This window comes from Phoenix dactylifera, chromosome 4, assembly GCF_009389715.1.
Source record: "Phoenix dactylifera cultivar Barhee BC4 chromosome 4, palm_55x_up_171113_PBpolish2nd_filt_p, whole genome shotgun sequence".
NCBI classification, from domain to species: domain Eukaryota; kingdom Viridiplantae; phylum Streptophyta; class Magnoliopsida; order Arecales; family Arecaceae; genus Phoenix; species Phoenix dactylifera.
This window is the reverse complement of record NC_052395.1, coordinates 17303566-17329735: the sequence shown is the minus strand read 5'-3', so window position 1 is coordinate 17329735 and position 26170 is coordinate 17303566. Positions and strand designations below refer to the sequence as shown.

Below are 26170 nucleotides of genomic sequence, written 5' to 3'. Positions count from 1 at the left end.
TACCTGTTCTTGTTTTTACCTAAAGATGTTTGCATGCTTTCTAACTTGCAAGTCCTTAATCTGATTGAAGAAAACTTTCACAGTCATTCGGGATTAATCATGATATAAGAAAAGATAGACCTTGATTAGAAATGTCAGGCCAATTTTATATATGCAAAAAGTAACATGATCAGAACTATCATACTCCCACGTCTGGTCAACAATTCACAAACTACTGTGTTCTCAAAATTCACGTCCGATCAACAATTTTACACTCCGACACCCCAACTTGTACTAAATTATACTCCATGTTTAGAAATACATAAAAGGTCTTGCACACTTAAAGCGTCCGCTATTAATTAAAAACTTGCGACACTAGTGTAATAAGTGATACTGACATGGAAACATGGAAACCTGCAGAGAAGAATGTCATAACTCAAAACTACAGCATAAATCATGGCTGAGGTAAACATAAAATTTATATAGCAATGTCTTGATGCAAAATATTTCAGAAAAAAAACACACTCATACACAAACATATGTATGTAATATGTATAGTTTACAACTAGCTACAACAATAAGGTATTATGTAACAATATTTCCTTTCCAAGCTCCATCCTGGATTTTGCATCTCCAGTTAAGCTATTACAAATGCAACAGGATCATCATAAATTAAACTGTTCATAAAAATTAAAAACTGTATTAAATCAAATGACTTTATATCTTAAATCATTTGCTTTCACAAGTTTGGAGATGCAATACCTCATCCAACTTATTGCCACCTTTAACAAGAACAGAATAATAGCACTTCTCTAATTTTCCATTCACTGTTTCCTCTCTCTCATCTATATATGCAACACGTAGTGATGGGTACCTGTACAGTTCAAATGGAAAGTTGAATTAATATTGTAGTTAAATCCTACACATGCAAACATTTAGTTGCTTACGTTAACATGAGGTTAAGAATGTTTTGGTAGCAACTTCTATCTCGAGCATCCGTGGACTTTTTCTGCATTCCATAGACCTGACAAGAAACAACATAAGTGAACTTTATATCCACAATAGCCTCTTGATCATGAGAGTTCTTGCGTGGTTTTTGTGGTGTAATTGTTTTGGTGCCACCCAGTATAGCTGCAGAGTAGCATTCAAAAAACTGAAATCAGTTTCCTTTAAAAATGACATCGGCAGGAAAAAAAAACACTGGAAGATTATAAAAAAAATAGAAGGCACATCAGAGAAGAGCAATATAAGTAGTAACTAACCCTCATCATCTACCATGTCTAGGAAGGACTGTAGCACAAGGGCCTTCCTATAGTACATCATCCCTCTCACTGAAAAATGCAGATGATACCAGATGTTATTCGAAAAAAAGAAGGCAGTATCTTGGGATAAGCTAGAGTTATCCAATTAATATTTTGCATACCTGTCCTGGAAAGTGTCTGGCCTCTGTATGATACCCAGTGACGAATGCCATCCATTTTTTCCTTGAGTAAATCTTCACTCATTGGAGAAGGCAAGTTTATGCGCTCCAAGAAATTCTTCCATTCATCTAAATTGCAGTGATAAGAGAATACAGCATGACAGTTTATACTGACTGATAAGTTAATTCTTTCTGCAAACAGATAGTATCAGGACTCAACAGCTACCTGGATATATCTTCCGAAGATAAAACAAAATTGATATACCATCCTCATTCTCTTTATTGAGTTCCTCTTCAGAATAGAGTACGTCTTCTTTATAATATGGAGTCAAGACACTGAATCAGAGAAATAAATTGCACATTAGAACTATAAATCATGAAGGGACTAGGATTAGTGAGATGTCAAATGCAGTAGGCAGAAATATGTTTTGATTTAGTTAGTATTTAATTCTATTAATTAATCTGTTGCAGGCCTTGGCCCAACTGTAAGGTACTAAGGTTGCTCCAACAACTTGGGTGTCACGAGTTTAAAATATTGAAAGAGCCTCCCCACATATTGGGTAAGGCTGCATATATCTAACCCCCCCCTACACCCCACAATGGTAGGAACCTCATGCACCGGGACACCTTTTTTAATTCTACTTTGTAAAAGAAGAGTAACAAACATCAACCATATTTCCTTCTTTTTTCTTTTGTGGACAGCCCCAAAAGCTGGAATATTAAATGTATAGGAAGTTAAATTATCATATTACTCATAGGCAAAGTTTGCAGTATCGGTATGTATTGCCTTGTACCAGGGGGGCCGTAGCATACCAGTGCTGAACTAATACTTAGTATGGTGAGCATACCGAGAGTTGATACACCAAACTGACTCATACCAACACCATATTAATATAGTATTGATACCATGGAAAGCCGTACCGGCCCGTACGGGCCGGTACGTACCGGTCCGGTCCTTAACTGGTACCGGAAACAGATGAAAACCGGTATTTTCCGGTTTTCATCTGCAAACCGGCCGGTACGGAGCCCGTACCGGCCGGTACCGCTTGGTACCGGCCTCGTACCGGTTCGCACCGGTACGGTTTTTTTTTTGGGGGGGGAACCACAGCACCTCGCGCTGTGGTTTCAAAAACCACCGCGGCGCGTGGTTTCAAAAACCACGCGCCGCGCGTGGTTTTAAGTAAGAAGTGGCCCACGGGCCACTTCTTTCAAAAAAAAAAAATCGGTTTTTTTTTTGGGGGGGAACCACAGCGCCACGCGCCCGCGCGTGGTTTTAAGGAAGAAGTGGCCCACGGGCCACTTCTTTCAAATAAAAAAAAAAAAGCCGGGTTTTTTTTTTTTTGGAACCACAGCGCCCGCGCGTGGTTTTAAGGAAGAATTCGTACTGTCAATTCAAAAAAAGAAGTGGCCTCCGGCCACTCCTTCCCATCAAAAAAACAAAGAAGTGGCCTTCTTTTCTGACACTTTTGTTTTAAAAAAAGAAGTGGCTCTCGGCCACTTCTTTTTTTGAATTGACAGTATGAAACCTCGCTCATTCGGTTATAAAAACCGAACGAGAGGCTCTGTTAATAACTCCAGAATAACTAAAATCCAGGAATGAGCCTCTGAAGAGTAATCAGAGACGGAAAGATTTGAGAGATAGCCCACAAATTGAGGAGGAGGTCCTGCCCAAAAAATCCAGCGGAAACTATTTAAGGTGCGATTTTTTTGTCCTATGTTATTTCATTAATTTTGTTAATAATTTATTTAAAAAAATAGTTTATAAATTACTTAAATAATAAGATAATGCAAAAATTTACTTTATTAGCTTAATTTTTTGATAAGTTATCCTTTTATGATAGAAATGGAGCCATCAAGAAAAACGAACCCTGCAAAGCGTGATATTGGCTGGTCTTATGGGCGAAGACTTGGAAGTGAGGGGCAACGACACCAGTTTCAATGCAAGTTTTGCGACAAGGTTTTCAAGGGAGGAGGGGTAACCAGGTTGAAGCAACACTTAGCCGGAAATTTCGGTGAGGTTGCTACGTGCCCAAATTGTCCTAGCGAGATTCGTGTGCTAATAAGGCAGAATCTCGCTGAGGCCAAAGAAGCGAAGGAGATGGCTTCCAAGAAGAGGGCGGAGGGCGATTGCCAAGCGGCAAAGCCACCTTCTTATCACTCTAGGAAGCCAGAGGAGGTCGAGGATCTAGATGAGGAGGAGGCAGATATTCAGGCGGTCATGCATGCAAGTCTGGATGATCAGTGGCAGCAGGAGGAGGTGGCCAGGCACAGGGCTCGATTTGGGCCCTCTGCATACGAGTCGGGCGGCGGTTCTGGGAGCACTAGAAAAGATCCAGAGTTCTTGAGGACAACTTCAGTCAGGGAGGGCGTCGGCAAAGAACGTGGCCGGATTTCATCTATGCTGGGTAGTTTTGGTAGCCGAAAGAAGTCATCTAGAGGAATTCCACAAGGAGCAACAATTCATGATGTAGATCCGCATGCTCTCCCCAGTAGAGATTCAAGGCAGCAGAGGGTAGACACAATGTGGATGAAGGATAAGAAGAAAACTATGTGGCGAGCTATTGGATCCTGGTTTCACTTCAGCCACATCCCAGCGAATGTGGCAGACAATACATATTACAGGTCTGCCATTGCCGCCATACAAGCTGTCGGTCCCGGTGTAGCTCCTCTAGGCCCGAAGGACATATACGGTGAGCTTCTTGATAACAATAAGGAGGAGCTGGAGAATTGGATTGACTCCTACAAGAGCAAGTGGCCCATATATGGACTAACCATCATGTGCGATGGTTGGACCGGTCCGACCAGGTGGAGCATCATCAACTTCCTGACATACTGTGATGCTAAGACATTCTTCCACAAGTCGATTGATGCTTCGGCTTATGTGCACAACACCTCATACATGCTGAAACTTATGGAAGATGTGATTGATCTGGTAGGAGAGGAGAATGTCGTGCAGGTCGTCACTGATAATGGGCCGCAATATAAGGCTGCCGGGCAGGTCTTGATGGAGCAGCGGCCACATATTTTCTGGACCCCATGTGCTGCACATTATATCGATCTTATGTTGATGGACATTGGAAAGATCCGTAGGGTGCAACAAACGGTGGAGACAGCCCAACACATTACCAGGTATATTTATAACCATAACTGGGTCCTTTCACTGATGAGAAAGTATGCAGGGGGAGAGATTCTGAGACCAGGAGTCACATGGTTTGCTACCAACTTCATCGCACTTGATAGCATACTCGAGAAGAGAGGAGCCCTACGTCAGATGTTTGCCAGTTCCGAGTGGTATGATAGTAGATATTCTTATGCCGACACTGAAGGGAGCAAGATAGAAGACTTGATGACGAGACAGCCATTCTAGCAGCGGGCTACTACAATAGTCAAAGCTATCAAACCATTATATGAAGTGCTGCGGGCCGTAGATAGCGAGATCTACCCCCAGATGGGATTTTTGTATCACATGATGGTCAAGGCAAAGGATCAGATTATGGAGGCAGATCCAGCACATGGCCGGTCATACATCAACATCATTGAGCAATGGTGGGGAGCGCAAATGGATACGGAATTACATCTAGCAGGTAAGCTAAGATATAATTATAGGGACAATTATAGTGATGGATATAATTAAATAATTATGCTAAGATAGTCTCGTATATGTGCAGCATACTACCTAAACCCCCGATTTCAGTACAACATAGATGGAATTGGTATGGATGAAACACTTCTGGATGCTTTGCATAATGTGATTTACAAGATGGAGGCAGATCTAGAAAAAGCGGCCCTATGTCTTGAAGAGATAATTATGATTTAGTAATTACCAGCATGTGTAAGTATATCGGCATCTTCAATTATTAACATGGTTTTCTTATGCTTATTTTTCACAGAGCAAATTATTTAGAGAGGGCAGCTACAGTTTTGGCCAACGAGCGACTGTCGTCAGCAAATACAATATGAATCCAGGTACGTGACACATCAGGAAAACATTCACCTGGTGTTACTTAGTTACTATTATGGAACTATCATATATGTAATTTTCATAAATATTTTTGCAGCTGAATGGTGGGTGCATTTTGGCGGATCCGCGAGAAATCTAAAGCGGATAGCTATCCAGATCCTCTCCCAAACAGTCTCCTCTAGTGGATGTGAGCGCATTTGGTCCACCTTCGCCCTTATCCACAGCAAACAAAGAAACCGTTTGACGCAAAAGCGCCTCAACGACCTTGTTTATGTGCATTACAATTTGCGGTTGAGGCTAAAGTGCATCCAGGAGGAAGTGGAGCTCAAGTATACAGATCCGATTTACGGATCCTTCACCGCTGATGACGATGATCCACTACTCGGCTGACTTGTAGGACAGCAGCAGGAGCCCGAGCTTGACGAGCCAGGATCGCCTCCACGACCAGCTACCTTCATAGCCACCGAAGTTGGGGTCGATCCAGAGCAATGGGCTGAGCACAATATTCCACGCACTCCCAGAGCTGATCAGCCGCAGGCACAGGGGAGCCAGACTGAGAGGGCCAGGAAAGGAAAACAAGGAATCCCAATGGAGAGTGTCGAGGAAGAGACTTGGACTAGCAGCGATGAAGGTTCTGGTGGTGATGGATCTTCTAGCCATGGAGGGAGCGGAGGACAGTATGATACTCATGAGACACAGCCGAAGGGTGGTCTTTATTTCACCGGTGAGTCCCAATTTATGGGTGCTACACAGGATACGGACCACGGTCGACCACCTGATAGATTTCGTGAGGATATCATTGGATATAGAAGACGGGCTCCTCGAGGTCGTTCAGGAAGACAGGATACGACTGCAGATCCGACAATATACGGATACGGATTCTATTATCCACAGCCTCAGCCTGACGAATATGGATATGGTGCATTGGATTTTGCTTCCGCCATATTTGGATGGGCCCCTACACAATCAGAGGACACCTCTCAGAGACAGAGCGTGAGCGAGAGATCCGACAGTTCTTATAACCTGGTGCGTGTTCCTTCTGATTGGGTTAATTTGCCTCCTCCTGATTATACTTATGATCCAGATATCTACGAGAGCCATCGGCACTCGTCCCGATTTTAGATATCCTAGAGTACTTTAAATGTATGTAAATGATTGTATCTTAATTTGAAGATATTTTATGTGTATGATTTTATCATTTAGAATGGGAGGAAAACATAACATGCAATCATGCATCATATATGTTTCAAATTTCAACCCTAAATTTAAATATAAAAACATCAAAAATCATGAAAAAAGCAATAAAAAAACATCAATTTTCACTTAATTTAAGATCCAACAGAGACAACATTTTTAAAAAAAAAATGTCTGGCTCGTGGTACCGGTCGGTACGGTACCGGTCCGGCCGGCCACCGGTACGCCGACCCGGACCGGTACGGCGGACCTTGATTGATACCATGGTCTGCCGTACCGGTTCGGCCTGGGACCAGCATCAGATCATTATGGAATCCGGTACCGGTAGCTTATTGTTGGAGAACCGGAACATACCGATATGGAACCGGTACGGGACCGGTATGGGATCAGCGTAAAATTCGAAACCGGTATCAGACCGGTACCGTACCGATCCGGGCTGCCACCAGTACGCCACCAGTACGACAGATCTTGATTGATAAGGATATTGAAACCAGTATTGCAAATCTTGCTCCTAAATTTTGTTTTGAAATATGTAATTAATTCCAAACCTAGGTATTGTTTTGAAACTTTGAAGTCTAAACACCGTAGTCAGAGGGTTTATTTATGGATTATGATATTGTATCAGTTTGAAGCCTAAATGTTATTTTAAGGGTTTAAATCTCAGAAAAATTTCCAAACCTAGGATTTCTTCTAAAATTTTGGTCCCCACAATTGGATTCAGATTCAAAAAGTCCTTCCAAATGCAGAAATTGGCAGTTAGTTGCAAAACCTATTCAAGGATCAGAAATCTACAATTACTTAAAACCCAATTCTTCCTTGAAAATTTAGTAGATGACACCATGGTTTCGGTTTCCACTAGAAAATCCAAAATCATGAGTTTTCAGAATGATATTTCTGAACTTGTATGCATTTGTTTATGCTTGAAAGTTGAAATTCTATATCTATTAGAACTTTTTCTACGTTTCTAAATCTTCATCCGAGTTTTTAATGACATTGTGAATTTTATATTAAATTTGAACGTGAAGACATAATTCTAAATTACATGTGCTATAGCCAGGTGGCTCAGAAGGCCTTGTTCGAATTGTTGATGTAGTATATGTGAACCTCTAGCTATGTGGCATATTCTACACTGTCAGATTTTTAGGTTTCTATTTTGGTTTTAGAATCCATTTTAGTTTTGTGACTGGAATTAAGTTATATAATCTCTAGTTTGGAAGGCTCAGAAAAGAGTATGATTTGGTGTGTTAACTTAAAATTGAAATCCATCTGTCTAAATCATGCAACCCTTTAATAGGCTGTCGGGCCAGGGGGAGTGGGAAGCATGAACAAACATCTGATCTCATTTGGGATACTGTACACCCATCTCCATCCATTTCATCTCTCCTTTCCCAATAAACCAAAGGCCAACCATCTATTTGGGGTAGCCTAAGAATTTATACTTGCTTTGGTATTTATTATTAATCAAGTCCTGTTCAATAACATCTGAAATTTTGAAGGATTGGATCTTTCAGAACAAAGAATAATCTTCTTCTTCCTATTTCTTCCTTGAGTCTTCTATTTTATGCCCCCTTTCCTTCTAGATTTCTGTTATTCTCTAAATACTTCTTCTCCCCTCTCCTCTTTCTTCTCCCCCTTAGTTTGGAGTTTGGACAAGTGTTGTTGTGAGTTATTACCAAAGTAACTCAGAAGTAAATTTCAATGTAAATCAGGCCCTAAACCGCAATTTCAGATCTCAATCAACAAAACATGGCATCACTAACAATTAGTTAGGGTCTTCCTGAGATTTAAAACAAAAAGCCTTTCTAGTACGGCTATACAAGACTGTAGCACAATTCCCTGACTCATCAGCTCCAATCTAAGGAGTGTACTCTCTGTTTTCCTCTTCCAATTTTTACCTTAGTTTTCCTTTTTTTTCTAATTCTATAAAAATTATATTTTGGATTGGATTAGTAAGACTGCCTTTTGGTGTACCAAACGTTCACGGATAAGGCTAAATTGAAGTACCTAATGCATTGCATGTGAAAGAAACACAGCTATTCAAGGATTAAAAGATATGATGACATTGTCCCTTTGAAATCAAAACACAGCATGTAATGGAAGCACATCCATAAAATCAGTCACTTGCATCAGACATGCCCAATTCTAGCCCTATTGATCGGATTGCCATCTGAACTTAACCTCAGAAAAGGTCCAATGTTTTCAAATTACATGTGCAAAACTTGCAACTCAAACCCCTAACAAATACAAAAAGTTTGAAGAAAAAATCATGTCGAGTCTAGGTCAAGATATCCTCACTCAAATCTAAACTATTTGCATCTATGTCAAAAAAATCTTATGTGATGGGGATCCAAGATCGGGTCCTGATGCATCAAAAGACTGCAGGACTTAGGATTTTCCCACATTTAATTATATTTGCCAATTTTCTGTATTTCATTTTATTTCTGCTTATTTTAGTTTTAGTGAATTATTTTGGAATTAAGGGCCAAGATTTTGGAATTATTTTATTTTTGAGTTACATATTCAGGTTGGGATGCACGACATGAATGAAACTTCACTCTTCCTCCCATCGTATGATACCATAAGACTAGTGTGAGGCTTGCAACCCTATGTGTGATTCGGCTTGGGAGCGTGGTTTGCCGAACCGGGCCGAAACACCCAATTCGGGCAATGCCAAGCCGACACGGTGCAAAATCAAGTCGGTTCGCAATTTTTTTCTGATTCCGACCCTGATCGGCTGGATCCGATACCGAACCGGCCAAAACCGGCTCCAATCGGCACCGGGTCAATTCGCTATTTTTTTCAATTTCAGCTCTGAACTAGCCGGAACCGGTTCCGAACCAACCGTAATCGGCCAGAAAGAATCAGAACCGGCCGGTTCCATTCAAACTCGGTGTGAATCGGCCGATTCGCACTAATTCGACCTGGTTCTGAACCAGGCCTCCTATTTTGACTTGTCTGGGGCATTATTTGTTATTGGAAAGGCCCATAACAACAATTGAAAGTGGCGGAGAGGTTTCCGCCGCTCTCCCTTCTCAACAACTCAAAAATCACACCTATTCAAGAGTTCAGATGGAAGATCCAAGCCTAAATAAGGTGTGTTTTCTCTCCCCTATCTCATTCCCTCATTTTTTTGAAGGAGCTTGGAAATATAGCTCATTAATTGCAACATAAAAAGAGATCATGCAAAAATTTTCAATTTTGGCTTGATTTTATTATATATTGTATATCTATGAAGGATCTACATGATGACATAAAAAATTTTAACTTTTGAACTATATATAATTTTTAAAAATTAAAAATATATTTTTGGATTAAAAATATGTTTTAATTTTTTTCAACGACCTTGTATATGTTCAATACAATCTGAGATTGAGGCTGAAGTGCATTCAGAAAAAAGTGGAGCTCATGTATATAGATCCGATCTATAGTGCTTTCGTTGATGATAAGAATGATCTTATGATCAAATGGCTTGTGAGCCAACAACAAGAATCGGAGCTTAATAAGCGAGGATCGTCTCCACGACCGGCCAGTTTCGTAGCCAACAAGATTGGGATCAATGAAGGGCAATTGCTGAGGGAGAGCAATATTCCACGCATCATTTCGGCTAATCAACCACAGCCACAGAAAAGCCGGTCACCATATGACTCCTTGTCCAAGAATCCTCTCAGAGATATGATCGAGAGATGCTTAGACGAGGCCACTATGCTATTCGGTCAACTCAGCCAGAAGGCGGACAACATCCTCCCAGCATAGCTAGGTAGAGAGTGGTACGAAGGGTAAGAATGCAGTTGTCCAGCACACCATTTATGAGACACGGTCACAGGGTGGTCTTCAATTCACCGGTAAGTCCCAGTTTATGCATAAAACATAGGATAGGGACCACGGTAAACGATCTAGTAGAGTCCGCAAGGATCGATTGCATATATAAGACGGGCTCCTCGAGGTCATTCCGAACACGATGCAGCTGTAGATGACCTCGCACATGGAGTAGAATCCATAGACATATTAGGTTTCGAGTTGTATACTGAATTCTATTACTTGCAACCATAGGCAGCCTATGACCCATACGAATACGGATATGGATATAGTGCATCTGAGGCATCTTCCAGTGGCTACTGTCCTACACAGCCTGGAGCATCTTACGGATCCGATTTTGTTGCCAGCAATTCGAATGGACCCCTCCACAACCGTATTATCAGCCAGTGACACTTCTCAGAGCTAGAGCTTCAGCGAGAGATCCAAGAGTGCTTATAATCCGGCGTGCGTTTCTTATGGGATGAACATACAAGACTACAATGCCGCTTGATTAGAGGGATGGGTTGATGTGCTTTCTGACTATGCTAATGATCCGGATATCTACGAAAGGCATCGCTGCTCGACCTAATTTTAGATATCGATATGTATGTGGTACTTTAAATGTATATAATTGAGTGTATTATTTTATAATTTTCACATCACTACTTGATTTGAGGATATTTTATGTTGTTCCTTATAGCAAGCAACATCTTACTAATTATTTTATAATTTGTATCATTTTAAAACAATAAGATGCATCATTTAGATTAAACTGAAATTATAGAAACATCAAAAAATATTTAAAAACATCAAGAACATCAAAAAACATCAAATTAGACTTAAAATCATTGAATAAGTTAAAAAAAGAGTGATTACCAATTAAAAATTCTTGACAACTCTAAAAAAAAGGGGTGTGTAAGTATGGTACCAGCATGCCCTATTTGTACCAACACACGGTACGATACCGAACTGATACCGACCAGTACCGGCCGCCAACCGGTACGGATCCCGGTACTGGTTCAGCGGACCTTGCTTGAATGCGAGTCCAAATCATCTTTTGTCTTCCCCTTTATTTGTTTCATCGATTTTTGTGCTGTGTTATTCTCTATTTTCTTTTATGTATGATTCTGTTTTTCCCATCTTTTTCCTTGTTTTGATCTCAAATTGCTCCTTTTCATATCATATAAATATCAGATCTTTTCCTGCAAATTCCAGCCAATTCTTGATTTTGTTTTTCAATTATGTAGACACATAGAAACCCAATTTAGGTCTTACATCCTAAAGCATAGATTGATTAACAACTACCCACAACTTTTTCTGCAAGAACAATACTTTTCTGGTTTGTTTAATTTAAAATTAAACCAAAAATTTCAGCAACCCTTCATAGAAGTGCTCCTATCTTAAACCCTAAATGATCCTCTTCCATAGAGTGTCATGCATCGCTATGTACATGGAAACCAATTCCAACCTTAGTGTGATGAATCAATCTGAAAAAGGTAGCGATGACTCGAGAATAATTCCTTGGTAAATTAAAAAGAGCAAAAACAAATAGCAAATTCAGTGTAGTGGTCTTAGTTCAAAATTAGATTTTCATTATTTTCTAATATTAATACTTTTTTATGGGCTGTCCCTTAGTTTTTATTCTCTTGCACGATGAAGTTAACTATACAGCACTTTCTGAAGGCCAATTCATACGTTCATACCATACAACTACTTTGAAGAAATGAATGCAGCATACGACACATCTAAAAGTTTAAAGCTAAGGCTTGAATGGGAAATTAAAGACAGCTAATTCTTGGCAACTTGCAGCATATAGAGAATAAGAGTTCAAACCAGTAAATGACATCCATAACTTACCAGCAAGATTCAGAGGCCATGTCAAGCTCCATACTGATGTATGCTAGTCGATGATAATGTTAATTTTGAGAATGTTCAAAATTTAAAATTGTTTACCCTATCATCATAAACCTAACTAAAGAAGAATTCATGTATCGCTGTCGATAAATAAAAAATGGCAATATAGTTTACCTGAAAGAGAGCATTTTACGAATTTTTGGAGCATATGGCATGTTCATGAATAAGGAATTTGCAAAGAAAGTAATGCGACGTCGAGCATCCAAATTCATTGGCACATTTATTGCAGATTCCTTGACAGTTAATAGCAAATGAAGCCTAAGAACCTGACAAATAAATAGTTGAAACAAATTAGAGAAACTAACACATACTTGTTCAGATAAGTTAATTAAAAGAATATTATGAAGATTGGAGCACCTTTTGCCTCCACAAGTCGTCGTCCATTAGTTCTAGTTTTATATGTGCAAACTTTGGCTTTGTTTTATCAGTCTCATTTTCACTAATTTCCCCTGGAAGTTTTTCTCTGTAAAAACAAGGTGATGAAGACTCCATGTGAATCAGTTGTTCATGTAATAAGAAGAACAATTCAGCCATATCTTACTCTTGTTTCTTAATCATCACGTCCTGTGTAATGATCTCCATTATATCCTGCAGTACATTGACGATCTGAGTCCTATTGGCTTCGATGTCTTCATGAACAATTTTCTGCAGAAATAAAAGATTACTCAGGGATGATCAACACAAATGAGGTCTGGAACTTGAAACACAAAACGTAAAATTAGAGCAATGAAGAGATACCAAAAGGTTTAGCAGTTTCTCTAATTTATTGCTTAGCTGGGGCAGCTCACTCATCCGGAAATTATTTAAAAAATTATGTCCCCGTATGCTGGTCTCCACACTATGACATATCTTGTCAACAACTCTGCAAGTAAGGATAAAATGTTAGATCAATGGGGAAATGAATACCGTTAAAATAAGAGAATACCAGTGTTTTGCCAGTGAAACTAACATTCAACTATTAATAAATTTTTCTAGTTCAAGAATTAACAGGACATCATATTAACAGAATATACTATACATACCGTTGATCCCCCTCATCAATCAAAAAGTTATAAAGTAAATCTTTTAATGACTCGTAACATTCTATGACTGCCGCATACATGTAGGTATCATTCTCGATCTTCTTTATTAGTTCTGCATCATCCTTCCCTTTGAAATCCTTGGCCATGTCAAGTGCAATTGGTATCTATTAATGTCAGCAAAAGATAATTAATAGTTTGAAAGGAAATGATAACTGAGCATGGGCATTTCCAAATTAGATGAGCAACATAAGGGATATTCCATATATGTACCCTGCTAGCAAGAAGAAAAGGAGGCCATTGCACAACAGATATGTCATCTGAAGAATATGGCACAAGCAACAGAGACAACTCCCTGAACAATGAAAAGAAAATTAAGAAACTTCATGGCATGACATATTGTCATCATACTAATTTCAATGATGATAGTAGTAATAGTCTCAACCAATTGTTAAGCAAGTCCTCTTCCCGTAAAGAGGAGATGAATGCATTCCAAACGTGAGAGAATTTTGCTATGTTCCTCCTATCCTTCTCGTCCTGCTAACTTGAGGCTCATAAAATCAGTAGAAAAGAGGAAATGGCTATAGCCTATAGCTATTTCTTAAATCATAATATCCATGTAACTTGTTTTCAATATATAACATAGTACTTGAAGTTGCAGTGTGCATAGAAACTTGAAATATATAATATGCAGGATGATAAACTACTTTGCAAACTGGCTTAGCATACAACCTCACTTCTTATTGATTCCTCAGAAACTGGAACAAGGCGTTCACTAAAATATGCTGGCACCGACTCAAATCTGGACCTTAGCATCCCCAGTGTCCGTATCTATGGAAAGCCAAAACGTTTAAGAGAACACATAATACAAGATTTATATCCGTTTTGGGAAGCCTTTCAAAAACAGGTTTTTCTTAGTTTTAGGAAAATATGCACTAGAAATTGCCACTAAAAGGTTTGTAATGAAAATTTTGTGAATGCACTATTACAAAACACTTACCTCACCCAGGTGGCTGAATGCTCCATGAATACCTCCAAATATAGTGGAGAAAATGGCGTACCATATTTGTGCATCCATGAAATATACCTACACATGAAAACTTAAAACAATCACTTTAAGATTATAAAATAAACAGTATGAGAAGGATTCCTCCATACCAGGACAATCGGTGCCCATATGGTTATGATGACCCCAATATTATGTTGTACTGCAAGTTGACAAGTGACTTAATAGAGGCAGCTTAAATTATGACACAGCAACCACAGATTCCAAATGTAACTAGAATCTTACAATTAGGAAAAAATTCATGCCATTCGTAGTTCCCAACTCGCAAATTCATGATTATCTTGGTCGGTTCCACTAATGGGTATATCTATAAACATAAAAGAAAAAAAAAACATAAAAAATGAGAACTAAGAACATTTAATACAAATATGCACATGGTTTGTTTTAGCAGACAGTAAGAAATGATAATAAGGTAAAGAAATTTAACAAAAAAAAAAGCATGCTTTACTATTAAAAGTTAAAACATTATCATTAACCTGCTGTAAAAGTAATTCATGCTCAAGACCTCTGCTGCATTATACACAAACAAACTTTAAGAATAAGAGAAGTAGATACCACACTCATAACATTAAACTTCCTATGATCTACCATGCAAGGTATTGAATCCATAATAACCACACATAATGAGTGAGTTTATACTCTTTTTCTTTTTCCTTTTCTCTGCTTTGAGAAACTAGTGAGTTTTATATTGAAAATCTAATAGTTCACTAGATCTAATCAGATTTGATTAGGCGTAGTTGGCTGCAGAGGATAATTAGGAGGGGAGGGGGGTGAAAAAGACAAATAAAGAGAGTAGTATAGGGAGGAAGAAGATAGGAAGAGAAAAGATAATATTGAACTCGTTCCAAGATCCACGAATAAGCCCTAGAGGTTGAGAAGAAGGCATCATGAAAATCATCATTGTTCACTAATTAATCATCCAACCTTATTATGTAAAACCCGACAGCCCCTATTTCTCACAAAAGAAACCCCAACAATTTTCTATAATCCCAAAACTAACCTCGTAAGCAAGGATCGCCAAACCGGTACCGGTAGGCGTAACAATCAGCCACCGGACCGGTTCGGACCGGTTCGGCCTGGTTCATGCATCCAAAAGCCCAAAAAAAGTTGGCCTAGCCGGTACGGGCCGATACCATTTTTTAACGCCAAACCGGACTGGTCAGAGATCGAATCGGTTCGGTACGGGCCGATTCAGCATTCTTTGCCCGTAAGGTGTGGTTACTGATCATGGTCACTATAGCATGGATGGCACTGCATAAACAATTCTATGAACAATACCATCTATAGAAATCAAGTCTACCAACTTGTCAAATCAGATATATCTCTTAGTCTCAGTCCTTGATTTAAGATAACCTACTAGAGATAATTAGACATATAAGAAAATAAAGAAAATTGACAACTAAGATATAACAATAGAGCAATTCCAATCCCACGACTCTATGATGCATCATTATGCAATCTTGAACCTCCATTGAACTGCTAAACCAAGTGCTCAACCATTTAAAAACTGCCCAAGTCAAATATTTATTTGGCATCCTTAAATTGGTAAGAAAGCATTTTTTCGAAAAAAGAAACCTCATCCTACTCTCCTTTCTCAGTCACTAATGTTGTTCTTTCTTCTTTTCTTTCTTTGTGTTCTTTTCTGTGCTTTCTCTTCACAATCACTTGGGTTAAGGAAGATGCCTCTGCTCAGGGGAAGGAAGATATCATCACGAGGAAGATCTCTTGCTCTCCACCTCTCCTTTTCTCTATTTCATCAAACCATGAAAAGAAACTTGCTGTCATCGTAATCAAGAAGATTGAAGCTTGTTGATTGCCCTATCAAGAGACGATTCTGACGGCCCGAATTAGGAAAGATGGGCCATCATCTGAATCTACAGCTAATGTTGCAACCCTAGCCACCATTGGTGAAGTAGACAAGCCAGGTGAGAGCTCTGTGCCCTCCATCATTAGCCACCAACATCACCCACGCCTCCATCTGCATCCCCAATCCCTTGCCTTCATAACTTGCACATGGTATATGAGAATATATCAGAAGGGGTATGTTAGGGTCTGAAATAGGTAAACAGGTCAACTGTTTGAACCATCAACCCAAGACCTAGCAACCAAAGCAAGTCAGTGTTTGTTGTGCTTCAGAACATTTGCAACAAGTGTCAAGAAGGCACAACTATTGATTCTAGGGAAACTTCCCTCTCTAATGTTCTGATGCAAGTATGCTATAATCTTTTGTCCCACATGCATGCGTCAGAAGTAGAGCAAAAATTAAACAAAAAAGCAAATTTATTGATAGATGTGAAAGTGATAACAAAATAAAAAGATATTAGAGAGTTCTAAAAATAACCAAAAGATGATTGAAGGCATCACACCTCTCTTCCTGTTGAACCATTAGTATCATACCTAAGATCTTACAAAGACTTTGCTGAAGAATCATGGTATCCGCACCAGAAAATCCTCCCAAACCATCACACCCCACCACAAGATCTCGTGCAGTGTCTCACTAGTCACCGCACAAGAGAAGCTAGAAGAACTCGACCAAAAAAAAAATATTGCCTTGTGATGAAAACTAGGAAGTACATGGGTATTTAAAGTGTTCTAAAGTCCTGATGGTGAAAACCTGCCATCAATAGGGCTAGGACAACAATAGATAGCCAGTTGACTCCTAACTTGACGATGTCTAATTTGCAAGCTCACGTGTTTTACGTGTCGAACTATTCCTGTTGTCAAAATAATTAAACGGTGGAGGAGCTACCAAAGTTCACTGTCTCGGTACTAGACCCTATATCAGTACCATGCCGGCACGTCGTTGGTATGCCCAGTACAGGGGTCAGTTCAGCATACTAAGACTCGGTACATATGGGGTATCGGTTAGGTACCGGTATGGTACATACACCAGGTACTACTTTCAGAGAATCCAGCTTTGACTCAAGTTCAGCAAATGGCATGTGCTGATGCAGGGTTAGTGGCATTAATTGGATAGTGAAGCATGCACCTTCAAAAAGTTTGGATAGTAGATTTTTATTGTAATCATTTTTCTTCTTTTTATAGCAGCTATGCAATCGTGTCCATTCAAATACTTTGCTTACCATCACTAAGATGTCATTGCACAATATAGATAGCAAACATAAATAAAAGCACAACTATTTAGAAGCAACATTAACATACATCTATGGACATTGAGATAATCTGCAATAAAATCAAATAATATGAAATCATTTTTTCTACAAGTTGCGAAGACAAATGAGAACACTCGAGGGATAATGAGAGACCACAGCATAGTTAGCTATGAGCAGGAGATGCAGGGAAAGAGCCATGGGATAGGATTCTTTCAAGGAGGAATGGCAGTGCTATAACTAAAATGGTACAAGGGTGCAGAGGAAGTCACCCACAACATTAGAGAAAATGACCTGCTTTAGGTTTTATATAAAAGAAAAAAAAAATGCTTTGTTTCATCTTACGGTACGAACCTCTCTAAGAAAAAACATGGTTTATATAAAACTTTGCCTTATCTTTGCTCAACTTGAAAACTAGCTTTGTCAATGATGCAATTAAATGTCATACACTTTCAATCTAGCAAAAGTAATAAGCTCTTTCAAGCAAGCTACAAAACAAAAGTATAGTAAGAAGTATATTACCTCAACATAGTAACTAAATGCAAGCTTGCTAATGAGCAACAAAATCCAGAAAAGAGTGTACCTGTTCAGTCAACAGCATAAGAGCATTGTCATCAAGAAATAATAGATTACAAATTGAAAATCAAGCATATCATATAATCTTACTTGAGAAGTGTGAACATGTCCTCATGCATACCTCTTCCCACATATAGTTTAGGCTGAGATGCAGAATAATATATAAGTAGTCAATTGTAAAAGCAAAAGTACATTAGTTAGTTAGAAGCTCAAAATTCTTGCCTGTGCCCACCACATAAGAAAAATGACTATATGCGAATTGGAGCGCTCCATGGCTCTCTGAACTGGTGGAAGCATGAATAATAATGCAGCCAAAATATTGGGTATCATATATATGACAACAGCAACACTGTACAGTGATTGATTGCGCCAATTGCCAATCCAATTGCTAAAGAATTTAGTAAGTCCAGTAGGATTCTGCACGGAGCTAGAGTAGCCTATTGGGAGAATTATTATCCATGCAGTTGCTACTGCAAATTTTAATAGGTACCGAATTATTTGAGTGTATTCCATGTTTCCCCATGCCTTCCAGCTAAGAATTATATCCAAAGCAGCTGCAAAGTTCAAGATGTTGTTATAAGGGAAAAATACCAGCACCAAATACTAATTTTCAAAATCACAGTGCTAAAACAGTTATATTCTTAATTTCAAAAAGGTTGTGCTCGAAATCCAACTGATGCCAGAATTGATTGCTATAACGAAGCTCATAAGATCAGAAATCTAATCTAATTATTATACCTTGCAGGAAATTAAGTAATGCAGCAGTTATGAAGATACTCAAAACACTTCTAAAAACATCTGGGTCAAAGAATGCAGCAAGGGATCCTGATGGACTCCATGCAATTATCAACATGGCCTGAAAGAAAAATAAAAACATTATGATTACAATTTCGAAATCTGGTATCAACTACTAGAAGGTCAAAAGAGAGGGCACCTGGAAAGCCAATATGAAGAATATCCACATACGATCAAAACTTCTAAATAGTTGCCAAAATGTACGGACTTCAACAAAATTTGTTTTAGGCTTCCTCCGTCCACGAACAACTTGGTCACGGTGCTGTAAAAAATTACTGTTTTACTAAATAGCAAAAAATTATCAAATATCCCACTTTATTCCCCAGATATTGCTGAATATGACATAGTGAATTACATAATTTCATCACTTTATACTTGACTTTAATATTGCCATTCCACACCATGCACTTTAACATATATTTAGGTGACTAATCTAAATCTCTGGCATGGAAATCAATTTCAAGCATACTCAGTTATTGATAAAAATGTTTGATGTGAAAGAAATTAACAATTAATCAGGTAAAACTTTTCTGCATGCTGAACAAAAATATTTTCTGATGCATTGATAGGCATCAAAATTAACCTCAGTTTTAGGATGTATATCCTCTGAAGAGGCCAAAAAGTCTGCATCAAGCTTCATCGGCCAATCTAATTTAAAGCATTTATTTGACCTGAAAAAGAGAAGATATTTCTCACAGACAAATACCATGAGAAATACAAGTTTTAGGAAGGATAAGAACAATTACCAAAAATATTCATTTAAATCATCGTAGTTTCTCCATCTTGAATGGCTAACAGTACCAGCTTTGCTTCTCTGAACTTCCTTTTGCATCAAGTATATATATATATATATAGAGAGAGAGAGAGAGAGAAATTCCGGTAAGGAAATAAATTATTCATTTAAAAGTCATATGAACACAATTAACATCAATACTTTTTGTGCTTTGTGAAGTATTAGTTAATTCTAACCACAGTACTAACATATACCTTGTGCATAACCTGATAGATAGGAGTCACAACTTTTTGCAAAAATGATTCCTCGCCGTGGTATGCTGTGTCAAAATATCCTCCACTAACCACATGTCCTTGACCTGATATAATTCTATCTAGCTCTTCCGCCATCTTAAATATGTACACAAAGAAGAATATTACTTTGGTTGCCTTTGCAGGTACAGAAGCATATGAAAATTTTGAAAGTAGCATTACATAACGGAGGAAATCTCTTCATGTTAAAGCCTAAGTACCATGTACATAGGGGTGCAAAACTTTTGAGCACATTTAATACTATGTATACCAAGATCCAAAATCTCAGTACCAGGTACTTTATCGACATGTTACCGATTCGATACGGTATGATACGGTACTCACATCGTACTGAGACAACTCCCGATCTCTTTCTTTTTACTTTTTATCACCATATTGCCCAAAATAGGGCAGCATAGTACGCCGTACCGGCCCAAACCAGATAGTACGGGGCGTACCATATTTTACCGGTACGGTTGGCTTACCAACACTCGGTACGCTAAAAAAATTTCGTACCGTACTATACCAACACTATGCTAGTATGGCACCGGTACAGGTCTAGTACCGAGATGACAAACCTTGCCGAATAGTATGGGTGGGTACAATACAGTACACATCCTGATTTTGGGTAGTACCATGTGATTTCACTTGGGTCAGATCAGTATAGACTGGTTCGACTCATATACCAAGCCAAACATCAGTACTGTAGTGATACATTATCAATACGGTAAGATCGGTACGACAAATCTTCATGTACACATTTAACTATACGATCAAGATATAAAATACTTGCTACACTTGTACAAAAAAAATCTTGGTATAACGGGTCTCATAGGGCCTCAATACATCTCAATATTTGGCAGATCGAGCCTGAAAAATCCAAGAATATCAATCCTGTACTGAATTAAGTAAAAACGGTTGCTGTACAAATATCAATGGACTTTTGCATACTTAACAGTACCAAGTTAATGTGCCGAATATTGCTCATTTTAGAAAAGCATGAAGAGATTATACTATATATAACAAAACCTAACAAAACATAATATAATATTACACTATGCTATGTTATATTATGTATCGATATTATATAACCAATACAGTACAATACAATACAACATAATACAACGACCATAAAGCTAGAACGATTCATGTATGCAACTAAAACTAGATTTCTAGGTAACAGTACATTTCCTTAAAATTTGGAGGATCTTAAATGTATAACATCTCCAGCAGATGTTTGAAGTGATATTTTCCCTTTTATCACAAGATGTGATATCACCAGAAATTTCAAAGCCATTGTAAGAGACAAGGTTGGAATTGGTAGATACTCTGAAATAAGGTACGATGTCTCAGTACCAAGCCCCATATCGGTGCACTTTGTTGCTATGCTGATACGCCCAGTACGGAGGCCGGTTCGTCGTACTGAGTATCGATATGTCCCTGTGCTGCATGTCAATACCTAATCGGTATGGTACGGTATGGCCCATACCATCTAGTTTGGCAAGGTATGGCATACCTTGCTATGAAGCAAATCAATCCAATCAATCAATGATGCTTCACAAGCCGAAAGAGAACCTACATAGAGGTAGGTAGCTTACACGGTGGAAGATATAGCAAAGACACTCAGGCATGAACCGAACATTTGAAGCTTCTCCCCATATAAGAAAATATAAGCCAATGTAAAGTAGATCTAACTGTTTTGTCTCGGCATTATTTGGAAATCTGCAGAGAAGACAGAATATTCATGAATGCTCATTTTGAGATTTCACCCCCTGTATTTAATAAAAAGGATTCCAACCAAACAATTGCATTACTTACTTGATGTTTGACTTACGATGCAAATAGGCACACCATGAATGATAGTTCTTGAAAACTTTATTCAGTAAGTCAGTCACTGTATCACTTTTTAGCTGCGAATGGCATGTGAATTGCAGAATAGTTGTTCAACTAAAAGAAATTGGAATCATCTTTAGAATAGTGAAGTAAAAGCACACATGCAAACAAATTGTATTACCAGTGTGTATTCTTCCTCTTCCCTTTTTCTTATGTCAATGTTCGCCAGTAACAAAATCAAGTGCTCCCTTTGATTCTCCACATTCCCTTTCTTCAGACCAACAAGTTAAAGAGGTGATGAAATTTCAAATTGCTTGAGTTATTCAACCACACATTTGTTTGATTACCAGAAGAATAAACAAATATGCAAACTTAAAAGCATTAGGCAGAATGAAACAACAATAACAGAAATATAACTCTTGAAGAAAAAATTAGCATGAAGAAAGAAACTCTTCCGCACCTGAAAGCCGAAAACTAGACCAAGCCAGTCAAGCAAATCATGAATGGATCTATCCCCATCTCCAGGCATCAAAGACGTTGACTGTACTCTGGGCATTGGAAGATTTTGTATGTTGCTTAGTTCATTGATTGCTGCTTTAATCTGCAATATCCATAAGATAATAGAGGACAATGGCAGGATATGTTACTGAAGAAAGATAAAAGAATTGTGTGGCAGAAAGAGCTGGCAAGAAGAAATATTAACACATTGCAGACCTCTGGAAGTTCCATAACTGCCGGAGCAGGCCCAGAAACATGAAGAGGAAGAATGTTATAGGGTACAAAATGAACTTTCTTTTTCTCAACTTCTTTAGCATACCTATCGATCTGCAAGCACATGTATCTAGCTTATATTATGTAATGTTATTTAGAATAAAATATAAAGGTGAAATGCTGAAAGCATGTTATATGCACACTGTAGCACTATCCAATATGAACCTCAGCATCAACTTTTCCTGTGGGTACCACAGTTTGCAGCACGTCATATAATACCGATGCTGTCTGATAGTGCTTAACCATCTCCTCCCTAAGCGGACAAGCAATAAAATAATTTAAAATTTTCCCAGATGGCAGGGCTTGTCAAAGTATCAAAAAGGGTAAAAAAAAGCTAATGTCATGTCTTACGGTTTTCTTTTGACAGGTCCTTCCTTAACAAAATTTTCATAGTACTGCAGATAGAACTTTTGAATTTCCCCTGGATCGTTTCCAGCGAGCTGTCGCTTTGTCTCCATTTCATCCTGCCAGAATGAACAAAAGTTACTATGCCTTCAATAATAAGAAATGCCAATGGACCAGGCTAACACTGGACAATGGTCAGCCTCAGCCATGTACTTTCACATGTATGCATGATGAATGTGCATGCATGTACCTCTATATGTACATGCATGTGTGTTCCAAGAGGATCATCAGACCTATTGTGGACCACTTGGACCATCTCGTAGAAATATTGATGGGAGAAATATTGGCTCTGACAAGAAAACTTGAATTACTAATCAAACATTTCTGGATCTAAATACCTCTTCATAAAAATTGATGGTACAGACTGTCACTGCTAAAATAGTTGCCTCCTTCATTTCAAGGATATCCTCAACCACATTAGGTGATACCTTGGGAAGTTGGCTTTGTTTTTTGAAAGAATCACTTGGAATCTTGAACATTATCGAGCACATAAAAATCATAGATATCAGCCATATTGAAGATGGGGAAAGTTGGAGTTATTCTGAAGAGGCAACTAGATAAGCACTAGAATGTAACCTCTTTAGGATCTTGCAAAAGGGCAAAGCTGTTTCAGGCTTCAATTTGTGACAAATCCCATGAGGGTAAGATTCCTTTCTGAGATGCACCATCACCAAACCAACTTCCTGAAGTTCTTTAGCTCTTTGAAGTGCATTTTCGACAAATTTGTATTTCTCTTGAATAGGTATGATTGCATTTCAAACCTCTTGCAGACTGTCAAACTTAATCAGCATCAGCTTCTATGTCCTTACTTGACCTAACATCAGCTAGTAAGGGAACTAGACCCAACACATGTTGCTACAATTGATATATTCGTTGTAAGCAAACTCAGCATATGGCAAGGCCAAATCCCATGAATTCACATACCTCCTAGTCCTACAATGCATCACAACCAGTTCTCCAGACCCCTGCTAGTAACTTCAGTCTGGCCATCAATTTGGGGATGAAGGCACTAGTATTGCAATTCGGTAAACATCTTTTTTCCATGGAGTGCTCCAAAAATGACCATGAACTTGACATGTCAATCTAATATCCTACAGTATAATGTTTATGACTCACAAAGGACATAGCATTTAGTTAATCATGTCTGCAGTTGTTATCTACAGAGACCAGCGCCAATCGAATATCTCACCTTTTTATAGCTGTAATTTACCAACTTCTTTTTGTTTGTTTCTTTCTTTCTTTCTTTTTGGTTCCAGCCCAGATAATTACATTGGTCAAGTTTGCTGGGTGTAACCCTCTTGACAAAACAGGTATCAAGTCACAGCATCTAAAAAGAACATCAACTACCAATACACTGCAGCATTTAGAAACATCTATATTTACATCCGCATATCATAAGAAACAAAAGCTCTGGATGCTGGCTATTAATCCTCAATATGTCCTTCCTGTGATCATAGATATTTAAGCCTGAGTTGCCACAATGGGATACAGATGATGTTACTAAATAGATATAGATCAAATATGTAATAGAGTTTAAAAATAACGCAATGAACCAAAACAGATTAGTGAAAAATCAAATAAAATTCAGATTTGAGCCTTATAGAAAGATGCAAAAAATGATTCTTCATAACAATATCAAAATGACAGAAACATATACCTTTTCAAGCCTATGTAAGAGATATGTTTTAAATTGGCGGACACCACGACCGCTTGATGTAGGATCCAAATTGTGGGCGTTCTCAAATGCATGAAAGCGGCCTAATTAAAGACATATAAGAAATGAAAGGTTTTCAGCATAGATTTTTTAGAGGAAATAAAAAGTCAACGTAAACAAAACAGTTGTTTTGTAAATCAGTAGAATACTGTGAAGCTTAGCATAGTTTCTAATTTAAGACTTCCAGGGAAGATCAAATGATAAAGTCAGTAGATGATATAAGAGATACTTTTAAATAACAGTATCAATAAGTTTATAGCATGTAAGAATAATAAACTATTTTATTCACCAGGAAGAACTTGCCTAGCAGTAGGGACACCAAACCTTCTTTGGGAGAATAGAAGTGAAAATCGCAGGCATTAAAACAAGAGAAGTGCTTAGTACCATTTGTGAGGATAGCAAGTAAGATATGGTAACTCACAAAAGACCACCATGAAGGTAAAATGAATGTATCTCTCCTTCATATTCCACAGGCTTTAGAAAACATGTTTATCCAAAAAAGCTAAATCAAATATGTCCAATGACTGCATGGTGCAGTACTTGAAGATCTAAAAATGATAATGGTGTTATAAAGAATCTCACAATCTTCCCTGCCTAACATTGATCTGAGACTACTGCATTGACGTGTTTTTCTTCGACAAATCTCAAGCCAGTGTTCTGATTTATGTCATCTATATATGCCCCTTGTGGTGAAATTTTCGCATTATCTACCATGCCGGATTTTTCTTCAACCAGCTCAACTTCTGATCAAAATTGTTAGCTTAAAAACCTAAGGCTAGAAATGTCATTGAAGCACTCATTCTGTGGCTTCCTTTTTGTCGAAGTATCAAATATTCGTAGCTTTATAAGCAATAAAATTCCAACTTTTTCCACGTTAAAAATTGTCATTGCTATAAAAGAGCAGCTAATGGCCAAAGAAACACTTCGAGAAGTAACAGGAGGAGGTTATAAAGGAAGAAAGGGATTGATTACAGAGGTAGGCGACGCGAGGGTTGTCGCGTTCGATCTCGTTCGCGACACGGAGAATGGGGACGATGGAGGCCAGGGAGGAGGGAACGAGCTCGCTGTCCTGGGGCGGCGGGCCCTCCTCCTCAGGCAAGTCCGCCATTGACGGCTGCCTCGTCATCTTCCTCGACAACGACTTGTCGAGGACCTTGCTTCCACTGCCGCTCGCCATCAATTTCCCCTCCTCTTCTCGTTGTTCTTCCTCCCCAAAGGAGACGGCGGGTTGGGGGTCGTCGTGCGCGGGGGGAAGAGGAGAATGAGTGCGTGAAAGGGGTTGGGGAGGGGGGAAGGGGCATTATGTAGCATAGAAGAAGAAAGAAGAGAGAAGAAAGGAGAAAGTAAGAGAGAGAGAAAGAGAAAGAGAGAGGCCTGGCTCTGCTTTACTTGCTTCTGTCTCGGTGAAGAGATGGACCTCTGCTTTTGCTCTCTTTTTTTTTTACTTCTTTTCGGGTTGGAATTCGATGCGATTAGCTTCCGGTATCCCCAGCCGGCAAGTAAGGAATGAGACAAAGAAAGAAGAGGAGAGAAGCGCAATTCTTTCGTACTCTTTTTCTTTCTCTACTCCGAAGCTAGGAATCGCTACTCTCTTT

At 38.6% G+C, this 26170-nt stretch overlaps 1 protein-coding gene across 4 annotated transcripts in view; it reads right to left on the bottom strand.

Annotated features, from left to right (window-relative positions):
• Nucleotides 1–25878, bottom strand: part of LOC103708176 (callose synthase 7-like) — a 41591-nt gene extending 15713 nt beyond the window's left edge. For 2 of the 4 annotated variants that reach the window (XM_039125724.1, XM_039125725.1), the window contains exons 1-33: nucleotides 25548–25871; nucleotides 24519–24619; nucleotides 22808–22920; nucleotides 22622–22709; nucleotides 22400–22510; nucleotides 22146–22286; nucleotides 21867–21956; nucleotides 21671–21762; nucleotides 21451–21574; nucleotides 19817–19951; nucleotides 19576–19652; nucleotides 19413–19500; nucleotides 18969–19091; nucleotides 18773–18890; nucleotides 18257–18588; nucleotides 18125–18177; nucleotides 17981–18041; nucleotides 14574–14655; nucleotides 14441–14490; nucleotides 14283–14369; nucleotides 14015–14113; nucleotides 13728–13822; nucleotides 13556–13637; nucleotides 13286–13449; nucleotides 13002–13125; nucleotides 12805–12908; nucleotides 12621–12726; nucleotides 12378–12529; nucleotides 1626–1735; nucleotides 1403–1528; nucleotides 1242–1310; nucleotides 927–1110; nucleotides 742–853 (exon numbers count right to left, since the gene is read on the bottom strand). In XM_039125724.1, coding sequence (XP_038981652.1) covers nucleotides 742–853; nucleotides 927–1110; nucleotides 1242–1310; nucleotides 1403–1528; nucleotides 1626–1735; nucleotides 12378–12529; nucleotides 12621–12726; nucleotides 12805–12908; nucleotides 13002–13125; nucleotides 13286–13449; nucleotides 13556–13637; nucleotides 13728–13822; nucleotides 14015–14113; nucleotides 14283–14369; nucleotides 14441–14490; nucleotides 14574–14655; nucleotides 17981–18041; nucleotides 18125–18177; nucleotides 18257–18588; nucleotides 18773–18890; nucleotides 18969–19091; nucleotides 19413–19500; nucleotides 19576–19652; nucleotides 19817–19951; nucleotides 21451–21574; nucleotides 21671–21762; nucleotides 21867–21956; nucleotides 22146–22286; nucleotides 22400–22510; nucleotides 22622–22709; nucleotides 22808–22920; nucleotides 24519–24619; nucleotides 25548–25752 — 3798 coding nt within the window. In that variant the 5' untranslated portion in view covers nucleotides 25753–25871. Of the gene's footprint in view, nucleotides 1–741; nucleotides 854–926; nucleotides 1111–1241; nucleotides 1311–1402; nucleotides 1529–1625; nucleotides 1736–12377; nucleotides 12530–12620; nucleotides 12727–12804; nucleotides 12909–13001; nucleotides 13126–13285; nucleotides 13450–13555; nucleotides 13638–13727; nucleotides 13823–14014; nucleotides 14114–14282; nucleotides 14370–14440; nucleotides 14491–14573; nucleotides 14656–17980; nucleotides 18042–18124; nucleotides 18178–18256; nucleotides 18589–18772; nucleotides 18891–18968; nucleotides 19092–19412; nucleotides 19501–19575; nucleotides 19653–19816; nucleotides 19952–21450; nucleotides 21575–21670; nucleotides 21763–21866; nucleotides 21957–22145; nucleotides 22287–22399; nucleotides 22511–22621; nucleotides 22710–22807; nucleotides 22921–24518; nucleotides 24620–25547 lie in introns of all 4 variants that reach the window. The other 2 variants (XR_005511569.1, XM_008792988.4) reach the window with 2 other exon arrangements.
• Between the last annotated feature and the right edge of the window lie 292 nt (nucleotides 25879–26170).